Source organism: Pteropus medius, unplaced genomic scaffold (genome assembly GCF_902729225.1).
Source record: "Pteropus medius unplaced genomic scaffold, Ma_sr-lr_union100, whole genome shotgun sequence".
Taxonomy (NCBI): domain Eukaryota; kingdom Metazoa; phylum Chordata; class Mammalia; order Chiroptera; family Pteropodidae; genus Pteropus; species Pteropus medius.
This window is the reverse complement of record NW_024353905.1, coordinates 146,064-165,842: the sequence shown is the minus strand read 5'-3', so window position 1 is coordinate 165,842 and position 19,779 is coordinate 146,064. Positions and strand designations below refer to the sequence as shown.

The 19,779-nt window shown below is 50.4% G+C and overlaps 1 protein-coding gene across 7 annotated transcripts in view; it reads left to right on the top strand.

The window, feature by feature from the left end:
• The window catches only part of IQSEC2 (IQ motif and Sec7 domain ArfGEF 2), a 76,981-nt gene extending 57,855 nt beyond the window's left edge, over positions 1 to 19,126 (top strand). Inside the window, exons 1-11 of one of the 7 annotated variants that reach the window (XM_039851381.1) lie at positions 2,314 to 2,688; positions 3,696 to 4,097; positions 6,544 to 7,439; positions 8,843 to 9,004; positions 9,484 to 9,606; positions 10,587 to 10,753; positions 13,057 to 13,196; positions 13,998 to 14,123; positions 15,972 to 16,071; positions 16,642 to 16,803; positions 18,543 to 19,029. In XM_039851381.1, the coding sequence (XP_039707315.1) occupies positions 2,326 to 2,688; positions 3,696 to 4,097; positions 6,544 to 7,439; positions 8,843 to 9,004; positions 9,484 to 9,606; positions 10,587 to 10,753; positions 13,057 to 13,196; positions 13,998 to 14,123; positions 15,972 to 16,071; positions 16,642 to 16,803; positions 18,543 to 18,934 (3,033 nt within the window). In that variant the 5' untranslated portion in view covers positions 2,314 to 2,325 and the 3' untranslated portion in view covers positions 18,935 to 19,029. Of the gene's footprint in view, positions 1 to 2,313; positions 2,689 to 3,695; positions 4,098 to 6,543; positions 7,440 to 8,842; positions 9,005 to 9,483; positions 9,607 to 10,586; positions 10,754 to 13,056; positions 13,197 to 13,997; positions 14,124 to 15,971; positions 16,072 to 16,641; positions 16,804 to 18,542 lie in introns of those variants that run through there. The other 6 variants (XM_039851384.1, XM_039851379.1, XM_039851385.1 and 3 more) reach the window with 6 other exon arrangements.
• The last annotated feature ends 653 nt before the right edge of the window (positions 19,127 to 19,779 follow it).

The window sequence follows — 19,779 nt, the reverse complement described above, 5'->3', positions numbered from 1 at the left end:
GGGAGTCATGAACGCAAATAGCTGTCACACTTTGCCAAAGCAAACCTGTTCCATAAAAAGGACAGACATGTGCTGTGTGTGGGAGCTCTAAACAGGATCAGCCATCATTTCTGGCCAGAAATGGGCTTCAGGAAGGCTTTTAGCGGTGGCATATGACCTGAATCTTGATGGAACTAGAGTGTGGGGGGATTTCTCAGATTGCAGATGGTAGAGATGATAGGGACTATATTCCAGATGGAAGGTACTGTATGAGCAGCTTTGGAGGTGGAAAGCAGAGGAGTATTGGGGAGAAACAGGACCAGGCCAGGGTGGAGGGAATGGCGGATGGGGTGGGGGATTGGCAGCCACCCCTGCAGCATGGCTTAATGTTTAAGAGCATGAGCTGTGGAGTCAGACTGTCTGAATTTTGATCCTGGCTCTACCATTAATAGCCGTGTGTGATCATAAATATGTTACTTAACCTCTCTGGGCCTCAGATTATGTGTAAGGGAAGATAAATAACAATACATGCCTCATAGGCTTCTTTTAAAGAATCAACAAGTTATTAAATGCGAAGTGGTAAGAACAGTGCCTGACCATGTTAAGTGTTCTTCAAGCATTAGCTATCGTTACCTTGGAGATGCCTCAAATGCCACAATAAGGAACTTGGGCTATCTCTTATGGGCAGTGGGAGCTATGGATGATTCATGAACAAAGAAAGCAGTTGATCAAAATTGAGCTGGAAAAGTGTCCTGGAAGGGTAGAGATTTGAGAGGTGGTGGGCAGGATTCTGCAGTCCTCTCAAGAGAGGAGCAGCTTAGATGCCTGGAGTGGGGGCAGGGGGAAGCTGAACTGGGTCTGACTCCTGGAGGGGGTCCCTGAGGCCCAGGAGAAGAGAGAATTTGGGATAGAGGGCAGCCCCCAGTCTGTTTTTGCCTGGCTCCTGACATTGTTGCAGACTAAGGCTTGAGAGTGTGGAAGATGAACAGTGGACGGGAGCTCCCACCATGGCGGAGCCTAGCTCCAACCCTGCAGCCCAGGACCCAGCCTCCTGGGTACAGCTTTGCCACCATGCCCAGCACTCAGCCCGAAATGCTCTTCTGTAAGGCTGGCAGGCCTGTTGCAGCTCAAGCTCCTGCGCTGATAGGGAGTCCCCTCACACCCATCTCAGCTCTACTCTGCCCTGCACCCTGGCCTTTGCCAAGTAGGTGCTAGGGAGTGGCTGCTTAACCCTTTAACCAGCCAAGAGTCCCCTAGACCATTCATTATCTGGGCCCCATCTACACTCATTCCTCCTACCCCGCAACCCTCTCCAGGCCTCACCTGCCTGTCCCTCCCCTCCCGACTCTCTCTTCTGTTCTCCTGCTTCCGTAGCTCCTCACCATGCCCTCTTGGCTCAGGGCGTCGGCATCTGGGCTCTGTCGCCACCTGGGTTCCCTGGCAGCCTGGTTGCCATGGCACCATGGGAGCAGGTCTGGAAGAACAACAGCTCTGAGTAACCAGGGCGGCAAGGCCCAGTGCCCAGCTCCTGCCACTCTTCAACCTCAAGACCCCTGCCCTCCTCCCCCCCAGCTGAGCAGAGGAAGCCATGAGGAGAAAAAGGAAGCTGCCCCGCAGGGCAGCTCTTTACCTGTGAGGATGCTGGATGAGAGGCCACTCCCACTGTTGCTGAGCCCTGTGACTTAGCTGTCAGGGAACCCTGGGAACTGGCCAGGCCCAAGTCCAGGCAGCTGAGGGCAGGGGCAGGGCTGCAGGGGGCAGGGCTGGGCAGGGAGGGGAGAGCCTGGATGCCAAGGATGCGGGGGTGGACTTAGACCCTGAGACAAGACTGATCTAGAGATGGTCACTAGAGATCAAACAGAGGCTCCTGCTCTGTGAGATGTAGAGGACAAACTCCCTCAAATGGATCTAGCAAGGGAAAGTCTGGAGAGGAGGAGGCTAAGAGCTATAAGGGAACTAGTCCATCAAAGAGACTGAGAATGGAGCTGTTGAGACAAAGAACTATTGGCAAAGGGTCAGAACCATGAGCAAATCTAGGAAGAATAAAACTATGAGGGCAATGCCATCAGGGCTCAATCAGTAAAGGTGGAATCGAGACTAAAGGGACTCAGAATAAAAATCACTTTATTAAGCAGAAATCAGGAATCGAACAAAGGATAAAATCTAATAAAAAACGGTGAGGGATGGGGCTGCTTGAGATGGGGCTGAAGGAATAAGGGATAGAGCTGTGAAGGCAAGGGCTAAAAGGAAGGGATGCGTGAGAACGTGAGGGGGACAACTTGGGGTTATAGCTCACTTTGGCCTTTAAGTATTGGGGTACCTGTATCTGTGAATAAGCTGGGGGGAATGATGTTGTGGGAAGGAATCTGGTCCACCCACTCTCAATCTGGCCCAGCAGGTCCGTCCTTTGTTCCTACATCCTGGCTCATCTTATCTCATCCCCACAGTGTGGAGGGTGATGCCCCAGGCAGTGACCTGAGCACAGCGGTTGATAGTCCTGGGAGCCAACCCCCCTACCGGCTGAGCCAGCTGCCCCCTACCAGCAGCCACATGGGGGGCCCGCCTGCTGGGGTGGGCCTTCCCTGGGCTCAGCGGGCTCGCCTCCAGCCAGCCAGTGTCGCCCTGAGGAAGCAGGAGGAGGAGGAGATAAAGCGCTCCAAGGCCCTATCGGACAGCTATGAACTCTCCACGGACCTGCAGGACAAGAAGGTGCAGAGGAGATGACTCTGGCTGGGAATGGGAGTGGGAATGGAGTTGAGATAGAACCAAGGGAGAAATTGGGATATGGCACTTGAGGGTGGTATCCAGAGAGGGGTAGTAAGACTGGAATGGGAGGAGACTAGCTCCAGGACCCTTCACCCTTTTGGGGACTCACTCACCACCTATCCACCAACTTTCAATTCCTTCAGCAAACACTGATTAAGTTCCATGCTGGGCACCGGAGATGTAAAGATGAATGAGACCTGGACCCAGTTCTCAAAAATCTTTGTCTAGTGGGAGAAGCTTGCACATAGGTTGACAATTTCAGAAGACTGTGCTACAATGTATTACGCAAGATATCGTTCAGCTAAGTAGGGGACACAAAATACTATGTATAGAAAAAAACCTAGAAGGACATATACCAAAATGTTAATTGTGGCTATGTCTTGGTATTGGGACTTTAGGGTCCAATCTTCTTTCCTTCCTTCCTTCCTTCCTTCCTTCCTTCCCTTCCTTCCTTCTTCCTTCCTTCCTTCCTTCCTTCCTTCCTCCCTCCCTCCCTCCTCCCTCCCTCCCCTCCCTCCCTCCCTCCCTCCCTTCCCCTTTTCTCTCTCTCCTCCAGTTCTCCCTCTCTCTCTCTTTTCTTCCTCTCCTCTTCTTGCTCTCTCCAGTTTCTTTTCCTTCCTTCTTTCCTTCCTTCCTCCCTCTCTCCTCCCTCCTTCCTCCCTCCTCCTCCCTCTCTTCCTTCCTTCCTTCCTTTTCTGGCCTGTTTTTTCTAACTTTTTTAGAATACTGAAAATCTACTTCTTACAAATCAAAAAAGAAAACCACAATGCAGTCCTGTGTGACAGGTGCTATTTGAGATTAGAGTGAGAAGACAGCACCGAGAGCACAGCTTGGCACATTAAGGCTGTTGTAAGCAGCTAGCTGTGACTCGGTGACAGTATGGTTGAGCCCCAGGGAGACGAAGCTGCAGTAAGATTCTGACCTTGTTTCCCTCGACCCTCCCCTGCTAGGTGGAAATGCTAGAGAGGAAATATGGGGGCTCCTTCCTGAGCCGCAGAGCTGCCAGGACCATCCAGACGGCCTTCCGCCAGTACCGCATGAACAAGAACTTTGAGCGGCTCCGCAGCTCAGCTTCAGAGAGCCGCATGTCCCGGCGCATCATCCTTTCCAACATGCGGATGCAGTTCTCCTTTGAGGAGTATGAGAAGGCACAGAACCCCGCGTACTTCGAGGGCAAGCCTGCCTCGCTGGACGAGGGTGCCATGGCTGGTGCCCGGAGCCACCGGCTTGAACGGGGGCTCCCATATGGAGGCTCCTGTGGAGGGGGCATCGATGGTGGGGGAAGCTCTGTCACCACATCCGGAGAGTTTTCTAATGACATCACAGAGCTCGAGGATTCCTTCTCCAAACAGGTCAGCATCCCTGAAAAGGGCCTTTCCTCCCTATCCCCATACTCTGACTACTCCTATGACTCTTTTACCTATACTTCAAACTGAAAGACGTTGCCTGACAAACATTTAAGAACGATGACTAGCTACCGTGAGTAGGGACTGTGAATTGGCAAGACAAAAACGTATATGGTTAAAACAAGCAAGTTAAAAATCTGGGTGTATAGAACACATGAGAAGATTAAAGTTCTCCTTCTTTGGAACTTGATCCACTATCAAATTAAGGCCTAACTAATAGGTGATGAGCACCTACTCTGTGCTGTGTGTGCCTCATAATGACCTGTAAGATGGAGACGGGTTACCCCGATTTTACAGAGGAAGAGACTGAAGCTCTGAGGCCCTGACAGGTGAAGTGACTTTTCTAAACTAGATTGGAACTCAGCTCTGTCTGCTTCCAAAGCCCACGCATGCCCTTTCGCTTATACCACATTCCCATGGACAAGGCTCTGGCCTGGGCACTGTGGGGGAGACAGATGAACCATGAAGGTCCTTGTTCTCAAGGGTCTCCCAAGCCAATGGTTCTCAAGGATCTAATGGCTGATATATGTGCACATGACTGTCATGAAATAGAGTGTGCTCAGAGCCATGAGAAAGGATCACATATAATCCTGTGGGAACCCAAAAGAAGAAGAAACTTTCTTCTGGGAGGACCAGAAAAGGCGTCTTTGAGAAAACAGCATTGGAGCTGGGCCTTACCAGACAGATAAGATTTCCCAGGTTAGAGATAAGTTGGCAGGGTGTTGTTTGCATAGGCATTGCATCAGCAAAAGCATGGAAGGGTAGGAATGCAGCAGGCACTGATGGTGGTGGGAAATCATTCTAGGCTTGGGTGTGTCTACACAGCTGCTCTGTGTAAATCCCAGCTCTGCCGGTTCCCAGCTGTGTGACCTCGGACAAACTGTTTAATCTTGCTGAAACATGATCAATGAAGTGGAGATAAGATCTTGTTTTTAGAATTGCTTTGAAGATTCAGTTCAGCTAATATGTACAAAACCCCCTAGTATGGTATCTGCTAAGTGCATGTTAGTTTCTTTCCTAAAATGGGGGAGGTATTTGCTTGAAATTGTTGAATGAATGAATGAATGAATGAAGTTTTAAAAGAGAAGAAATCACTCTGCTCTAACCTCTGTGATCTGACCCTACCATCAGCCTGGGCATGCCTCCCTGGAGCTAGTGAAGGGGTGTGTGGGGTGGGGAGTAAAGGGAAGAAAGCAAGTATTAAAGGAAAATCTAAATCAATCCCCTATTCATTCATACAACAAACACTTAATTGAATCTCTTTTCTGTGTCAATATGTTGATCTGAGATAGAGAGAAACTTCCTCAAGGGGGAGTGGGGGAAAGGGGCTCACAGTCTAATGGAGAGATCAAGTAACCAGGTCTGGGCCCTGTTCTCAGTGCTATCCAAGTCTGATGGGAAGTGTGTTAGTTATCTACTGCTGTGTAACAAATCGCCCCCAAATTTAGTAGCTTAAAACTGAATTTAAAGATTGAGTTTAAACAGCAGACATTTATTATCTCATACACTTTCTGAGGGCCAGGGATCTGGGAGTGGCTTGGCTTCTGGTTCTGGGTCTCTCATGAGGCTGCAATCAAGCTGTAGGGTGGGACCACAATCTCTGTAGATGGGTCTGCTTCCAAGCTCACTCACTTGGCTGGTGGCAGGAGGATTCAGGTTCTCACCACATAGGTTTCTCCATAGGACTACTCATGGCGTGGCTTCCCCTAGAGCACTGTCAGAGAGAGAAAGCATAAGCAAGCGAGAGTGCTCAAGACAGAAGCTTCAGTCTTTCATAACCCGATCTTGAAAGTGACATTCCGTCACTTCTGCCATATGCTGTCAGTCCCACAGACCAACCCTGGGACAATGTGATACACGAGGGTGTTAATACCAGGAGGCAAAGATCATCGTGGACCAGTTTAGAGGCTAGATACTATGAAGAGGCAGAGCTACCAGCCATGGTCCAGATTCTCAAGGCTAAATCATATGGGTTTCCTAAGAAAGAACCAGACAGAGGGCTCTGAGAGCCCAGAGGAAGCTGGGATTTTGGTTCACCCAGGGAATGGCAGAGGCAGGAATGTAAATTGAATCAGGGAGGAGGTGGCATTTGGCTTGGGTCTATGTGAACACTAGGGAGCTACTGGGATATCTGGGAAGGGAACTTATGGGCATTACTCCCAGCTCCTGTGAGCTCACAATGGCTCCCTAGGAGTTATTTTATACACTGCAGAGAACCCGTGGAGTTGGGGGAGGGGCCTTTTCTTGGTTGACCCACCAGGAAGTTTTCCCCTATTTTCTTCCCTTCTTCCCTCATTTTACCTTCTACCATCCCACCACCCTTCCCTTCATCTTCCCTTCCTTTCTCTCCCTTTCCTTCCTCCCCTTCCTGCTCCCCACCCCCAACACACAGGTAAAGTCTCTGGCTGAATCCATCGACGAGGCCCTGAATTGCCACCCATCGGGGCCCATGTCCGAGGAGCCAGGGTCAGCCCAACTGGAGAAGCGAGAGTCAAAGGAACAACAAGAGGACAGCTCAGCCACATCCTTCAGTGATCTTCCCCTCTACTTGGATGACCCAGTTCCCCCACCATCCCCTGAACGACTGCCCAGTACAGAGCCCCCACCCCAGGGCCGGTCCGAGTTCTGGGCACCAGCCCCTCTCCCACCAGTTCCTCCACCAGTGCCACCAGGGACCCGGGAAGATGGTAGCCGGGAGGAAGGCACTCGAAGGGGGCCTGGGTGCTTGGAGTGTCGAGATTTCCGGCTGCGAGCTGCCCACCTTCCCCTGCTTACCATCGAGCCTCCTAGTGACAGCTCCGTGGACCTGAGCGACCGCTCAGATCGCGGCTCTGTCCACCGCCAGCTGGTGTATGAGGCCGATGGTTGTAGCCCCCATGGGACCCTGAAGCACAAGGGGCCACCAGGCAGGGCTCCGATCCCACACCGCCACTACCCAGCCCCAGAGGGCCCAGCCCCAGCCCCACCAGGGCCCCTGCCACCAGCCCCCAACAGTGGTACTGGGCCCAGTGGTGTGGCTGGGGGTCGGAGGTTGGGGAAGTGTGAGGCAGCAGGCGAGAACTCTGATGGTGGAGATAATGAGAGCCTTGAGAGCTCCAGCAATTCCAATGAGACCATCAACTGCAGCTCTGGCTCTTCTTCACGGGACAGCTTGAGGGAGCCTCCAGCCACTGGCCTGTGCAAGCAGACTTACCAGCGGGAGACGAGGCACAGCTGGGACTCACCAGCCTTCAACAATGATGTGGTGCAGAGGCGCCATTACAGAATCGGCCTCAACCTCTTCAATAAGTACGTGCTCCCCATTCCTGCCCCCTTGCCCCTTCCTACCCTTCTACCAGGTACTTTGACCCCTGGGGCCAAACTTCAAGCAGTGATCTGCTACTGCCATCCTCTTATTTTGTGGATGGTGTTTCTCCGCAGCTATTTAGGGAAGAAGGTTGGCAACAGGATGGCAGAGTCGAAAGCTCCCCCAACAAACCTATTAGAGGCACTGCTAGTCCTCATACTGCCTCTGGCTGGCTGTGTGATCTTGGGTGAGATGCTCTCTCTGGGCCCCAGTTTGCTGTCTGTAGGCTGGATTCTGAACCTGGGTCCCCCACTTCCCATATTTGATGGGGAGCTGATGTAGTTTATAAAGAGCCCTGCTCTGAGGAACAGGAGACCTGGACTCCTAGCCTGACTTCTGCAAGACTCACTGTGTAGCCCTGGGCAAGGTGGGTTTCTCCTTTGGGTGTCAGTTTCCATCTATCAACCAGCAAGGTGTGTATATTTGATGTGTTGTGGGGCAGGGTGGAGTGCTAGACTAGTCAGTGACCAGGACTGAGCTCTTTCTAGGTGGCTGGTCTTATATCGGGTGCTTAGGAATGCGGTGGGAATATGACATGTGATTAGAAAATAGTTAGAATTTTCTAATCACATCTGTAGCCTCTTAGATACTGCCACCTATATTTAGTTCTCAGAAAAACTCAGCAAGGCGGGTAGTAGCATCCTATTTTATAGAGAAGGAACTGAGGCTTGGAGAAGTAAAAGGAATTGTCCCATGTCATGCATGGTAAGTGATGGGTCTGAGACTCCCGTTGCACCGAAGTTTCTTACAAATTCTAGTCTCATGGGGTCCTAAGGCTCTGGGCTTCTGATAGGGGACAGCTCAGACCCAGATTTGGCCTAGTGGAAGGTGGGGAGCACCTTGTCTATGGAAACACTCAGAAGCTGGGTGATACCTGTTTGGGTAGGTGGGAGATGTGGGTGGGATGTGGGATAAGGAGCAAAGTAACCTCTCTTCACCTCTTTCCTACTTGGAGGGTCTGGGACTTGGAGAGGAGGGCTTAGCCTAGAGCTCAGGCCCTCTCCCAGGATTCCTCAGTGCCTGCTGGGAATATCAAAGCTCCTGGCGAATTAAGATCTCACTAGATCTTAATTTCTTTCAGTTGTAGAGTGGCTCCAGTGAAGGAGGAAGTTGTGTTGTGTTGAGGATACCTTGAAATTTTGAAGCTCTGTGAAATGGCAAAGTGGCTTTCTCTCCTTGGACCTCAGTTTTCTTACCTGTACCACGAAAGGATTGAACCAAATTATATAGTCGATTTCCTTGGTTCTCTGAGGCCATGGTTGAGCACAAAATTAGTTCAAGAAATGGGACAGAGGGCAGAGTTCCAGGAGGACAGTCATCTCATCCACCTCTTCTTTTTCTGCAGGAAGCCAGAGAAGGGTATCCAGTATCTGATTGAGCGGGGCTTCCTGTCAGACACACCGGTGGGAGTGGCTCACTTCATCCTGGAACGGAAAGGCCTGAGCCGGCAAATGATAGGGGAATTCCTAGGGAACCGGCAGAAGCAGTTCAACAGAGATGTGTTGGAGTGAGGACCCCAGGATGGGGCAGGCTGGGCCAGGGATTCCTGGAAAAGGAGGGCAAAAGGGAGGAGTGGGGAAGCCTATCCTTTCTACTCAGATAAACTTGTAAAACAGAGTAAATAACCCTTTAGCTCCCATACCCTTCTGCCCCGAAGAGGTCTGATTTAGCCCTATTTCTAAAGTCTTCTGGGTGGCACCAGGCAAGGCATGCTTAGCCTATGGTCTGCTTTGGGCCTCAGTTTTCTCATCTCTGAAATGAGCAGGTCAATGGAAAAGGCTCTTAGTAATCATGTGTCTGACCTTGATTTTCTGGGATGGATTCAATTTCAGATGTTCCGTCCTCACATGTACTTACTCGGGCCACGGGTCCAGATTTTGTGGAAGTCTATCAGTGGGGGTATTTGTCCATTTGAGCAGGTCAGGGTGGGTCAGAAGTTTTCTGTAGAGGAATTGAGAGTGTCACGCCCCCTTCTTTGCCGCTCAGCTGTGTGGTAGATGAGATGGACTTCTCCTCCATGGATTTGGATGATGCACTCCGGAAGTTCCAGTCCCATATCCGGGTTCAGGGTGAGGCACAGAAAGTGGAGCGACTCATCGAAGCCTTCAGGTGTGCCTACTTCCCACTACTGAAGCTGTCCTTCCCTATGTTGGTGGGGCGGGCAGCATGTGTCTGCAGATCACCTCTCTGAGCCTCAGACTTTCCTCATCAGAAAACGGCAATTATAAATCTTAGCTTGCATGGCAGTTAAGTTGTGAAGATCACAGGTAATGTGATAAAGTATCTAGCTCGGCACCTAGGTCATGGGCCTCCAATAAGTGATGACAACATCAGCAACAATAGCTAATGTTTGTCGAGCACTTACCAGGTATCAGGTGCTGAGCTGGGCACTTTATGTGATCATTTCGCCAAGTACTCACAACAACCCTATGAGGGAGGCGCTGCTGCTATTATTCCCATTTTGTAGATGAGAAATCAGAAATTTGGAGAGGTTAAGTAACTTTCCCAGAGCCATACAGTCAGTAAGCAGTAGAACCAGGATTTGAACTCAAGCGTGTCTGACTCCATGACTCATGCCCTTAATTCTTATCTTCTACTATGAATGCTGTGGGGATCAGGCAGACCTGGGTATAAATTCTGGCCCCACCACTTTGAAGGTATTTAGAGGAGGAACAGAAAAGTTGCTGAGAACTTTTTCCGCACATTGGGAGAAGAAGTTGCTTTGCAGTCAGAAAGATCTAGATTTTCATCCTGGCTTCCCCATTTACCAGCTCTATTATCTTGGGCGAGTTACCTTGCCACTTGGACTCCCAGTCACTTCATCTGTAAAATGGGGCTAATAGCTACCTTGAAGGAATGTGATAGTATAACATGAGACGATATACATAAATCCCCCGGCAGAGCTCAGTAAAAGGTAGTGATTGTGATTTTTACATGCTAGTCTTAGGGAAACTGAAGGAGGATGACAGACCCAAAGGGCTTGGGAGTACTTCTCGAAGGAAAGGGTTGGTGGTGCCAGACTGGGAGGTTGGTGGGCAGGTGGAGATTGCTGGTGCCTGACCCTGGCCCTGACGCCTCCTGCCCTGCAGCCAGCGGTACTGTGTGTGTAACCCAGCCCTCGTGCGCCAGTTCCGGAACCCGGACACCATCTTCATCCTTGCTTTTGCCATCATCCTCCTCAATACTGACATGTACAGTCCCAGCGTCAAGGCCGAACGCAAGATGAAACTAGATGACTTCATCAAGAACCTGAGAGGTGACCCCAGACCTCCCTATCAGCTTTTTCTGTCCTTCACCTGGGAAGGGAAAGTGGGCAGGGTAAGGGTGGGCTGGGGAAGGACGAGGAGATCACCTCTGCTCCCCGGAAATTAACCTGTGATGCTCTCACTTTCTGCCTAGGCTGGATGTTTTCAGGGCATTCGCTTATTAATCACTCAGTTGTTTGTCCATCTACTTGCTCCGGCACTGAATATTGACTGAGCAGGTCATGAACAAGAGAGATAAAAGCCCTGACTCTTACAGAGCTTACACTATTTCACACATTCACATGTCCATTCACTCCGTCACTCCCTCCTTTTCTCTCTTCTTTATTTATGCCATAAAAACTGAATTATTTTAGTACCGTTTTCTCACTTTGTGTATTCATCTTTTTGCTCATTTTTTCATTCAGTTTTTTCAACACCCAGCCAGCCAGTAAATACTAACCGATGCCTCATGTGTGCCAGACACTATGATGGGCTCTAAGGACAGTGGAGAGACCCTTGCCATAGTCCCTGTACCAAGAGAGCTAGCTCCCTGTTTGTGGGAGAGACTGACTTATAGTACCTGAGACCCAACACAAGACAGAAAGCAAACCGTGATGTCAGACCATGGTGTCAGGCAGGCCAAAAGTGCAGTCAGAGTTCAGAGGAAGGAGAGCCCACCCCAACACGCTTCTTGGAGGAAGCAGTATTTTCATTTTAAGGTGGGCCTTGAAGGCACAGATGATGTGGCAGAATGGCGATAGAGGAGGGCTTACCTAGCGGGAAGAATAACAAAGGCACAGAAGTAGGAAAATGTACAGTTGTCTGGAGGAGAACGATCAAGATGGCTTGGACGATCTAGTTGGGAAGGTCAGTTGGAAACAATATACGAGGGCCTTGAGTGCCAGATTGAAGGTGTCACCTTGACCTTTCTTCTTGGTTTATTGTATTGATGTCAGGCTGTACCTCTCACCAAAGAGCAGCCTGCTAAAAATGGCACAGATGTTGGGATTATTGAAACAGAAGCGAAAGAGGGAAATAGAATTGTGGAAAAACAAACAGACAAGGCAAATTTGCTGACCAGTAGGGTTTGCACAGTTGATGTGCTTAAACTCTCTGGCAGCTGAGAGGTAGGGCAGCTGAGGTCAAAAGGCAGTGAGATAAAAGATGTTCTTTTAGCACCTGTCCAAGGAGGAGGTGCGGTATTTCAAAAGAAGAAAACATTTTCTCCAGCAGAAGGTTTACAGACAAGAGTGAGTGGGCTTCACTTAGCAGACAATCAGGAGTGGAAAAGGATGGTAGACAGGAGGAGGGAGTTAGGCAGATCAGAGGCCATCTGGAACTGTCTCCCAGAATCCTGCCATTAGTCATTCGTTCATTCATTTATTTCATTCATTCCCTTTCTCTCTCTCCTCTCCTCTCTTCTCTCTCCTCTTCCTCTCCCTTCTCCGCTCTCTCTCCCTCCCTCCTTCTCTCTTCCTCTCTCTCTGTATGTATGTATATGTGCGTGTATATGTACCTTTCCTCCTCCAATTATTAAACAAATGAAACGAGTAAGTGCTCATTCCAGAACTTTGGGAAATATAGAAAATTAGAAAATAACCCAAAATTCTACTTCATAGAAGCCACCATGGATGATATGTTGGGGGTATTTTAGTCTTTTTTCCTATGCTCGTGTAACTTTTTATAAAATAAATACCATGCATGCAATTTATTATTCCACTCTTTTAACTTGCGACGGGAATTTTCTCATGCTCTTTGTAAATGTCGGGTTTTTAATAGCTGTAAATTATTTTATTAAACAGATATTCAGCTTAACTGTTCTTCTGTTGTTAGAACTTAGGTTGTTTCAAAAATTTCCCCTAAGTAGCACTTGTACACATGTCTTTGCACATATTTCTGAGTAATTCCTTAGGGCAGATTCCTAGAAGAAGAATCACTGAATATTTAGGCTCTTTTCAAATTCCCTTCCGATATAGTTGTTAATACACATGCCCGCTTCCCTGCACTCTTACTAACACCAGATATTATCATTTAACTATTTTTGCTAGTTAGAAAGGCAAACGAAAGTATCTCATTGGTTTAATCACAGTGTGCTCTGAGTTATTTAGACAAAATCTCCATGCTGGGGAGGAAAGCACCTGGCTATCTGGTTGAAGGGCACCTTGTCCTGGCCCGATCGTGACCAAGGCTGCCCACTCCTTCTAGTCCTGGCCATTGTTATGGCCCACGCCTGGGTATGGGGTATTGTAGAGAACCCTTGCCACCCACTCTCCACATTTATGGGATATATCCCTGTGTTACTCCCCCCACCCAGGGGTGGACAACGGTGAAGACATCCCTCGAGATCTCCTGGTGGGCATCTACCAGCGTATCCAGGGGCGCGAACTGCGGACCAATGATGACCATGTGTCCCAGGTGCAGGCTGTGGAGCGCATGATTGTGGGCAAGAAGCCGGTAAGTGACTTGGGAGGCTTCAGATTGGACAGGGTTTGGGTCTGCCTCTGCCACCAAGTTGTAAGTCAGTGCCTCTCTCTGAGCCCCAGGGCCCCCTCACTTGCCAAATGGAGTGGGTGATAATGCATTCCTCAGGGGGTTATTGTGTAGGCTGAGTGAGATGCTCTATGGGAAGACATCTAGCACACTTCGAGGCACACAGTGGGTGCTATATAAATATTAGCATCTTTTCCACCTTTGATTTTGCCTGTCCATCCAAGCAAGGAGCCAGGTTACTAGTTAGTTATCAAACCAAAGTCAAGAACACACTCTGGTCTTCCCGTCAGTAAACATTGACAGATGCCTTTCCACTGAGCCCAGAATTTCACTGGACACCAGGGATGCAGGTACGAATCAGACATAGTCTCTGCCCTTAGGGGCACTCACAGACCAGGGGAGTGTCAGACAAAGACACCATAATTCTGCCTTACAGTTAGTTTAGGGGAGCACAAAGGAGGGAGAGGTCATTTACACCCAAAGAGATTAGAAACGGCTTCTTGGAAGAGATGACACGGGAACTGGGGTTCGGAGGAAGGGTGGAATATGGCCATATGAAGCTGGGCAAGAAGGGCATTCCAGACAGAGAGAGCTACTGGGAGAAAGGCAAGGCAGCAGAAAAGCCCAAGCCTTAGTTTCTTAGGCTCCTTGTGTCTGAGTGACAGTGACATGTATCAGAGATAAATGTCCTCTTTCGGTTGATGTTAAGGTGCCTGAAGCGGCCATGCTGGCCTTCCTGACACCTATTTCTTCATGCCTATCTAGGTCCTGTCTCTTCCTCATCGTCGACTGGTTTGCTGCTGCCAGCTCTATGAGGTGCCAGATCCAAACCGCCCCCAGAGGCTAGGGTTGCATCAGCGTGAGGTCTTCCTCTTCAATGACCTCCTTGTGGTACGTGCATTGGAGGGGAGGAGATGGAGGGGAGGTAGTAAGCTGTGCCTGTGGGTCTGGTGTGAACCGTTGTAAACATCGGTAGTGGAGGCATGGTAGGTGAGGTGCTCTGCCATGTGATCTGTGCAGTCTTATACAAGGCGTAGGCCACCCCTGCCACTCGTTTACCTCCTGGATCCATTTGGAGGTAGTGACAGCCACACTACACAGAGATAGAAAATGTGAGGACCAGAGAAGATGATAGACTTACAACCTAGGAAGTGGTAGGAAATGTCCCTGTCTACCTTAATAGCCCAGAGGGTTGGGTGGAGTGAGGTGAACCTGTGACCCCAGAGTCAGTCTGAAACCTTTGGGTGGTCAGCATGCTTGAAGCGATTCTTAAAACTGAGCTCATCACCAGTGTGCCCATGAGTCCTTCAGAGCTGGAACTCTTATGACTTTGCAGGTAGGAAGGAAATTTCAGGGTCTCCTGTTCAATCTCTTATCCAGGGCAAGAACCGGCTTGGCCCCCTGCCTGCATGATTGCGAGGACAGAAGGCTTCTTTCCTCCAAGGCAGCCAGTTTTCCTGTCAGAGGGCTCTGACTGCTAGAATCTATATCTCAATGGGTTTCCTCCAGTGATTGTCACTCAACCCTTGGGATCACAGAGAACAAGTTTTTTTCCCTCTGCTCAGGAATTTGAGGACGGTGCATTGTGCTCCCTTGATCTTCTCTCCTTTAGAGCAGGGTCTGTCAACCTCGCCACTATTGACATTTGGGACTGGATAATTCTTTGTAGTGGAGACTATTCAGCACAGTCTGATCTCTACCTACTAGATGATTGTAGCACTCCCTCAACCAAAAATGTCTCCAGACATTGCTAAATAGCCCCTGGGGGGCAAAGTCACTCCCGGTTGAGAATCGCTACTTTAGATGAAACAAACCCCTCCAGTGCTCCCTGTGATCCTTAATTTTCTCCTCTGTGAAATGGGATTACTCCCTATCTTATAGGGTTGTTCTGAAGTTGAAATAAGAGGTCAAATGTGGAATAGCCTATCCAAGAGGAATGTTTGGCTCACGCAGGTGTTGAGTAAATGTTTCAATATCTGTCACTCACTGACAGCTGTGTGTCCAGCCCCATGCTAGGCACTGAGTTCAAGAGTTGACTGAGATTCAGTCCTTGTTCTTAGAGAGCTCACAGTCTGAAGGACAAAAAAAATGTTTTGCCTAGCTGCACTGTAACCATTCTGAAATCGAATAACTTGCTTTTAGATGCAAATTGCAGACTGCTCTACTTACAGACTGTTTGAGGTGTTCACAACTTATGTGAGTTGAATCCAGAGTGCCCAAGTACTTGATAAAGACCTTGGGTTGTTGAGAGGAAGACTTCTTAACTGTAACATTGGTTCAGCGGAGATTACCATTGTGTGCTGGGGCCTGCAGGGGTGGGCAAGATACATGAAAACCAGACTCCAGACGTTGGTGCTCCTGGTCCAGCAAGGGGCGATCATACACTTGGAGAGCTGTCCTCAAGCCTGTTGGTGAAAGGCACTGAACCAGCACTCTGGTGTCGGGGTGTCTGTGTGGGGTGTTAGGACATGCTTCCCGGAGGGAGCAGCATTCAGTTACTTCCTATGAAAATGTAAACACCTGTTTGTGCATCGTCATTGCATCAGGAATTTGCATTTTTTCCCGTCTCTCCTGTTCTGCTCCTCAAACTTCAGTTCTCCCCAACTCGTGGGGACGTGTGTTTGTGTGTATATGTCTGTTAGTGGCAGTGGGAGGGAGGGAGGTGACCAGAAATAGGTGTCATGTAGAAATTCCCCACCTCAAACCCTGCCTCTTGTCTTTTTCCCACCCTTGCTCAAGGTTACCAAAATTTTCCAGAAGAAGAAGATCTTGGTGACGTACAGCTTCCGTCAATCCTTTCCTCTCGTGGAAATGCACATGCAGCTCTTCCAGAATTCATGTGAGTCCCTTCTCAGATCCCATCATCCTGAGAGTCTATGCCATGGCCCCCATGCTCATCTTTCATCTATACCAACCTCAAGTTTTTGGAGTTCTTTATAACTGGGCTGTGGTCTCCAACGCACCTACTTGGTCCTGGGATGTAGGGCAGGCTGAGTTGGAGTATGGCTGGGTCTGTTCCCTGGGGAGCTGATGGTCTCGCAAAGAACCACAGTGTGTATGATTTTTTGTGGGCTGAAGAGGTGGTGATCACGCTGTGCTTTGAAGCCCTGAGTCAGAGTCGGGTGGCCTTGTGGGCAGCAGAAGCCATGTGAGTAGAAGCAGAGTTGTGAAGGAAGAGGTTCTAGAGAGCAGCCAGAGTTCAGTTTGCCCTTTCATCCCAGAGTAGATGGAGTAACAGGGCCGCGACTTCCAGGAGGCCATTGGGGGCTTTGGGGACGAAGGGGAGCCACTTAAGATTCTCAAGCAGAAAAGAGGCTCAATCAGAGTTAGACATTAGAAAAATTATTTTGCATATGAGGCACCTTGCTTCACTCCTGACAGAGGGACCCTACTTACCCTTGCCCCACAGATTACCAGTTTGGGATCAAGTTGCTGTCTGCGGTACCTGGTGGGGAGCGAAAAGTCCTCATCATCTTCAATGCCCCCAGCCTCCAGGACCGTCTGCGCTTCACATCTGACCTGCGTGAGTCTATCGCTGAGGTGCAGGAGATGGAGAAATACCGCGTGGAGTGTGAGTAGCCCTGCCCTGTCTCCTTCTCCACCTCCTGATAAGGTGCCCGGCCAACACCAAGAATCCTGTCCTCTGAGAATCTCAGAGTTGAGGGTTAGCTTGTCCAACCTTCCTACCCCCATTTCAGGAACCCTTCAGCCTCTGCTTGAATACCTTCAGTGACAAAGGGCTCATTACTTCTCAACCTCTGATTATTATTCCAAGCCCTAATTATGAGCCAACTCTTCCTTCTTATGAAAGTCAGCAGGGAGAAGAATCAGGGTATTGGAGGTAGGACTCTAGTTTCAGATCCCAGGTATGCTACTTATTATATGGGTAAACTGGGGCAAGTTGCCTGACTCTCCGAGCCCCAATTTCTTCCTACATGAAATTGGGATAATGACATCTCCGTTACAGAGTTGTGGAGATTCAATGAGATAAGGCCAACAAAGCATCCTCCACGCTAATAGGACACTAGTGTTGAACATCCTAGGTGTCCAGCAAATGTTATTCTCCTTCCCAGCCTCTCCTCTCTCTCCACATGCCAGTTCCTCAGCTGAGTCCCAGTGACCCATCCTCCTGGCCCCCCAGGGGCCATACCAAGTCATTTTGATCACATATAATGGAAAATAGTGATTACATCTCATTCCTTCTAATGCTGTCCAAGTTTTTTCTTCTCCAGACTAAGCAGTCACAGTTAAGTAACATGGTATTAAGGAGAAAGAAGCAGGAGGGAGGGAGGGAGGGAGGAAGAGAGAGAGAGAGAGAGAGACAGAGAGACAGAGACAGCATCTAAGACAGAGACAGAGACAAATGAGAGACAGAGACGGAGAGACAGAGGCAGTGGACATCTCCTCAGGGAGGCCTTCACAGTTCCAGGGTCTACTCTAATCAGCAAGGCAGGGTCACACATTTCAGTTCACCAGATCTTTGAGACCTCGCGACATTTAGAGAGAGGAGTGAGCATACCAGGATGAGGAGAGTGCAACAGAAGTCTCCATGACCTCCACAGGGGGTGAGGTAGGGTATAAGGAGGCCAGAGAGCACAGGCTCTGGACTGAGGCAGACCTGCTTCCGGAATGTCTGCTACCCCGCTTCCAGCTGTATGACCCTGGGCAAGCTTTATCACTTCTCAAATTCCCAGTTTCTTCCTCTGAAAAATGTGAATGATAATACTTACCTCCAAGCTCTTGTGAGGATTGAGAGAGATCAAGGATGCATAGTACCCAGCATACTGCTGGCACGTAATAGAAAACACGATTTCTGTCTGTTTCCTGCTCCTGTTTTCCCAGGAGCCCTCTGCTCGGGAGCAAGGTATCTGAGAACTAAGTGGACTCCGGAAGGATTGCCCTTTGCCATAGGCTAGAAGGGCCTTTGTGTCTCTGTTGTGAACCAGTTACTGCGAAGCTCCATTTCGAAGGGCAAGGGATGGTTTGGGAGACCAGATTGAGAGTGGGCAGGGGAGGAGAGAAGCAAGAAGGGCGAGAGGAAGGAGAGGAGCAGGAGGAGCAAGCACCGAGAGGGAGGAAGGGAAGACCCGGACAGAGGAGAAGGTACAAGATGGGGGCTGGGCACTGCAAGAAGCTGAGGAAATGTAGCCGAGGGTTAGGGGTACATACTGGCAGTCCACAGGGTAAAGCAGGGGCCCTGGGGACAGAGTAGGCAAGAAGGGAGAAGGCCCATGGAGGGCTGGTATCAGTCAGGTGTCCTGTCACTCCCGTTCCTGACCTTCACTCCCTGTCTCCCCCACTGCCACCCAGCGGAGCTGGAAAAGCAGAAAGGTATGATGCGGCCCAACACCTCACAGACCGGAGGAGCCAAGGACTCAGTGAATGGCACGTTGGCCCGCAGCAGCCTGGAGGACACGTATGGGGCAGGTGATGGGCTCAAACGGGGCGCACTCAGCAGTTCCCTGCGAGACCTCTCCGATGCAGGCAAGTCTTCTGGGCCCCTGCCCTGGCTGGGGAGACGTGGGACCCAGTGTCCTCTTAGCCTCCTTTTACTGACCGCCAGCCTTCCCTGGACCCAGCACACACGCATGCCCCCAGCCTTCATCCAGAGCCCTGGGCACTGTGCTGCAGGGGGCCTGGGAGCCAGGTCAGAACAGATGGAGCCCAGAGTTTGGGCCAGGGAGTGTGAAGTGGGGCCATAGTCTTAGCCCCTTTCTGCTGCTCCACCTCTCCTCCTCTCTTTCCTCTTCTATTTCTCCGGCACCACCTCTCCTCCTCCTCCATCTCTTCCTCCTTTTGCTCCTCCTTCTCCACCTCTCCTCCTCCCCACCACCCCCTCTTCAATGGGGGAAAGGGAATAGGGGTGTCTGTCCCCGGGAGGGGCCCAGGCTTGGTGCCCAGCTCTGGAGCCCAGCAGGGTGAGGAGGGGGGGTTGCCGCTCTGACGCTGGGCTCCTTGCTTGTGGGTGCAGGGAAGCGGGGGCGGCGTAACAGCGTGGGATCGCTGGACAGCACCATCGAAGTAAGTGCCAGCTCCTGCTCCACTCGTCCTCTGCATGAGCCCTGCCCCAGTGCCATGGACCCTGGAGGAGGAGGGGACCTGTTGCTTCCTCCGCCTTCCCTGCTGGGAACCCTGCGGCTGCCTCTCCCAGCCAACCACTTTCTCCATCTGTCTTCAACTCTGTCTGTCCTCACTCTGCCTGTCTCTAAGTCTGTCTGTCTTCCACTCTCCCGAGCCCCCTCTCAACCCCTGGGCTGATTCTGAGCAGTGAGTCCCTTGGAGTTGGGACGTGAGGAGCTCTTACCTCCAAGTCCTGCTCTTGGAGCCTGAGCGAGTCACTCTGTCTCTCTGGGCCTAACATTCTCTCTGCCTGCAAATTGGGGGTGAGGAGGAGGGGCTGCTAATTCTTCCTCTCCCAGCTGAGGCTCAGATGAGATAGTGGATGTGACAGCGGAGCTCTGCAAGTTGGGGAGCTTCATGTACAAGTACAGGACTGTTACTCGGTTTTCATGATGCCGTGGGGTTCCCGTCTCCCCAGCTCCAGCCC